The sequence below is a fragment of the Cibotium barometz genome, chromosome 38 (genome assembly GCF_041138505.1).
Source record: "Cibotium barometz isolate CiBa-2024 chromosome 38, ASM4113850v1, whole genome shotgun sequence".
In the NCBI taxonomy this organism is placed as follows: domain Eukaryota; kingdom Viridiplantae; phylum Streptophyta; class Polypodiopsida; order Cyatheales; family Cibotiaceae; genus Cibotium; species Cibotium barometz.
In genome coordinates this window covers 42,112,461-42,115,502 of record NC_141083.1, presented here as the reverse complement: position 1 = coordinate 42,115,502, position 3,042 = coordinate 42,112,461, and the positions used below count along the sequence as shown (strand labels likewise).

The following is a 3,042-nucleotide window of genomic DNA, read 5'->3' as shown; positions in this document are numbered from 1 at the left end:
TTTCATTAAAAGTGGGCACCCATTAGGGGCACCCACGTATGGGCTAAGGTGGGGAGCCACACTTAACCTTTTGTGTGTGTGGGGGTGGGTGCATGACCATCTACCCACACCACACCATGAAGCTAGCCGCCCCCATGCAAACTTGGGGAGCCGGCCAACTGTGGTCGTGGAACTCCCCTCCAACACCTACAAAATAAGCGATCACCCTTCATCATCACACATGATTGTACGTCTCCTCCTCCTCAAGCTGCACCATCTCCACCACCTCTGCTAGCGGCTGTAATTGCTGCAGGTGGCTGCGTTAGATCTCCAGCGGGCTGCCCACTATCCACAGGCGGCTGCTCCTACAGCCAGTCGGCTCCTCCTCCTCTGCAGCTAGGCGGCTACTTCTGTACCACCTCACAGGCGGCGTAGGCTGCAGCCAGGCATCTCCTCCCATACAGGCGGCTCCCTCCTCTGCACAGTGGCTGCTGCCCCTCCTCCCGTACAGACTTCTGCGCTGTCTCCTCTTGCAAGTGACTGTGTGCCCACCTCCAGCAGGCGGCTGCTTCATCTTCTCCAGCGGACTGCCCACTACACAGCAAGTGGTTGCACAGGCTGCAGCCAGGTGGCTACTATCCATCAGGCGGCTACACCACAGGCTGCTTGACGACTGCTTCTCCTACTCTGCAGGCGGCTGGCTGCCATTTCCATACAGGCTGCGCATCACCTCTTGCAGGCAGTTGTGTGTCCACTCCAGCAGGCTATGCTCTGCAGCCAGGCGGCTCCTCTTCAGATAGGCTACTACTCCTCCTCCTCCTCCACAGAAGGCGGCTGTGTCCTACACAGCAGGTGGTTGTTCTCCTTTACATAGGCGGTATCTCACTTCTTCAGGTGGCTACACCTTCTACACAGGCAGCTGCTCCTCCCTCTCCTCTTGCAAGCGGCTGTGTGCCCACCTCCAGCAGGCGGCTGCTTCATCTTCTCCAGCGGGTTGCCCACTACACAGCAGGTGGTTGCGCAGGCTGCAGCCAGGTGGCTACTATCCATCAGGCGGCTACACCACAAGCTGACGGCTGCTTTTCCTACTCTGCAGGCGGCTGGCTGCCATTTCCATACAGGCTGCGCATCACCTCTTGCATGCACTTGTGTGTCCACTCCAGCAAGCTATGCTCTGCAGCCAGGCGGCTCCTCTTCAGATAGGCTACTACTCCTCCTCCTCCTCCACAGAAGGCGGCTGTGTCCTACACAGCAGGTGGTTGTTCTCCTTTACATAGCCGGCATCTCACTTCTTCAGGTGGCTACACCTTCTACACAGACAGCTCCTCCTCCCTCTCCTCGACAGGCCGTTGCGCCCTGGTGTCTACCACTAGTAGCTGCACACACACTTCCGAGTATTGGTCTTCCAACTGGAAGCTACAAGTAAGTGAATTCAGATTTAAGTTAAGAACTGTGTTGTAAATCTGATAAAGGATCCTCTCTCTACGGCTAACACCCGTTCAGTGCCGGGTAGTCCAAGCTTTTGGAGAACCACGGTCCAAAGGTGCCGAGATCGGGAGAGCCAGGCGTTAGCACGGGAGCGCCTGTTTGTGCGTGGTCCTGGAACACCAGTGGGGTGCTCTCCGCGGAGTCCAGTGAAGGCACAAGACCGTAGAGACTGGACCACTCAAGTGGTCGCTCTACTTCGAACGTCGACTTCGAACCTTTTGTTCGATACTGTATTCATTTGTACATGGACATCATCTGGTTCATTGAACCCATGGAGCATTGTATTTGTTAAATACTCCCAATAATATATCATATATTAAGGGGGGGGGGGTCGGCCCGTTCCGGCCCGAGTGCTGGTGTCCATCTATTTCATTTCAAATTTCAGTTATTGTTAAGTTGTCCATTTCAAATTGTGATATTAAGTTGTGCTATTACGCGTGTGGGTGTCCAACGGAGTCTATTCCCACTTGACGGGATCGGTTTCACGTCCAGGTGGATGCTTGTGATTCCCCCCTTGCATTTGGAGTAGTATGTTTATGTGTAATTAAAACTTTTTGAAAGAGAAATGGCCAAACAAATTAACAATGATAAATGCATTAATGATTTCGTGCAGGAATATAAAAGCTGTCAAGTCTCACATACTAAATTGCAATCTGTTTCATACGATTTCACTTTGCCATTTTGCGGCTCTCCAAAAGCAACCCAAATAAATTAAAGAAAAAACAGGGTGGACAACCAATATACTACATTGTGCCCACATGAAACAATACTAAAATCTACATGTAAGAAGATAAAAGGGCTGGGAGTTTGATACAGGGGACGGGCCTAATCCTCATAGTCGTCGTCATCAGCAGCAGTGCCAATGAATCTCCTGCTTGCTCTTCTCTCTCTCCAACGAGCCCAGAGCCATCGCACGACCATGAAACCACCCAGGGCGTAGAACTGGGATTCAAAAACAAAGACGGGTTCAAGTGTGTGCGTGTGTGTGTGTGTGTGTGTCTGGAGAGAGAGAGAGAGAGAGAGAGAGACCCCACCTGCCAGAGGTTCTTGGAAGCTTGGTCGCCGGGGTCGTGGCCGGAGAAGGAGACAGACGCTTGGGGCGTAGAAGAGCGTGGGAAGCGCACCACCACCGCCGATGGTGTGCTACTTAGTCCTCCTCCTTCGCCTCCTTCTCGTGTTTGTGGCTTGGTGGCGGTGGCGGTGGCGGTGGCGGTCGTAGCGTGCTGCTCCTCATCCTTCCGCGGGAACCAAGCCATCTCTTTCAAAGTTCTGACCCTATTCTCAACCCCGAGCTTTTAAAACCCTTTGCTCTCGTTGATATCACAGCGTTTCCAAACCCGTGCTCCAAAAAAAAAAACATATTTTTTAACCAATCAAAATAAGCACAACTTTGGTTAAATCTCTACTCAAAAAACATTTCTTATTAAAATAAGGGCTATTTAATATCTCAGTCGGTTTTTTAAAATTTTTAATTCTGGACGATACAAATACACTGAAATGCTGTTTTTTTCAAACCTTGCTTGGCAGCATTCTTATTCGGGATCCCTTCAAGAAATAAGCTTGAAAAAAAAGGTA

The 3,042-nt window shown here is 51.2% G+C and overlaps 1 protein-coding gene across 1 annotated transcript; it reads right to left on the bottom strand.

Annotated features, from left to right (window-relative positions):
- Window positions 1-2,057: 2,057 nt before the first annotated feature.
- On the bottom strand, window positions 2,058-2,776 carry LOC147616734 (uncharacterized). Its single transcript, XM_086777136.1, has 2 exons — window positions 2,502-2,776; window positions 2,058-2,409 (listed from the first exon to the last, which is right to left on the bottom strand). The coding sequence occupies exons 1-2, from the start codon at window positions 2,721-2,723 to the stop codon at window positions 2,293-2,295; spliced, it is 339 nt and encodes a 112-aa protein (XP_086633262.1). The 5' UTR covers window positions 2,724-2,776; the 3' UTR covers window positions 2,058-2,292.
- Window positions 2,777-3,042: the final 266 nt, after the last annotated feature.

Excerpts from the sequence above, each read along its gene's own strand:
- LOC147616734 (XM_086777136.1), bottom strand. The coding sequence starts at position 2,723 with ATGGCTTGGTTCCCGCGGAAGGATGAGGAGCAGCACGCTACGACCGCC. Across the intron at positions 2,410-2,501 it reads CTTCCAAGAACCTCTGGCAG|TTCTACGCCCTGGGTGGTTT; the intron begins GTGGGGTCTCTC and ends TTTGAATCCCAG.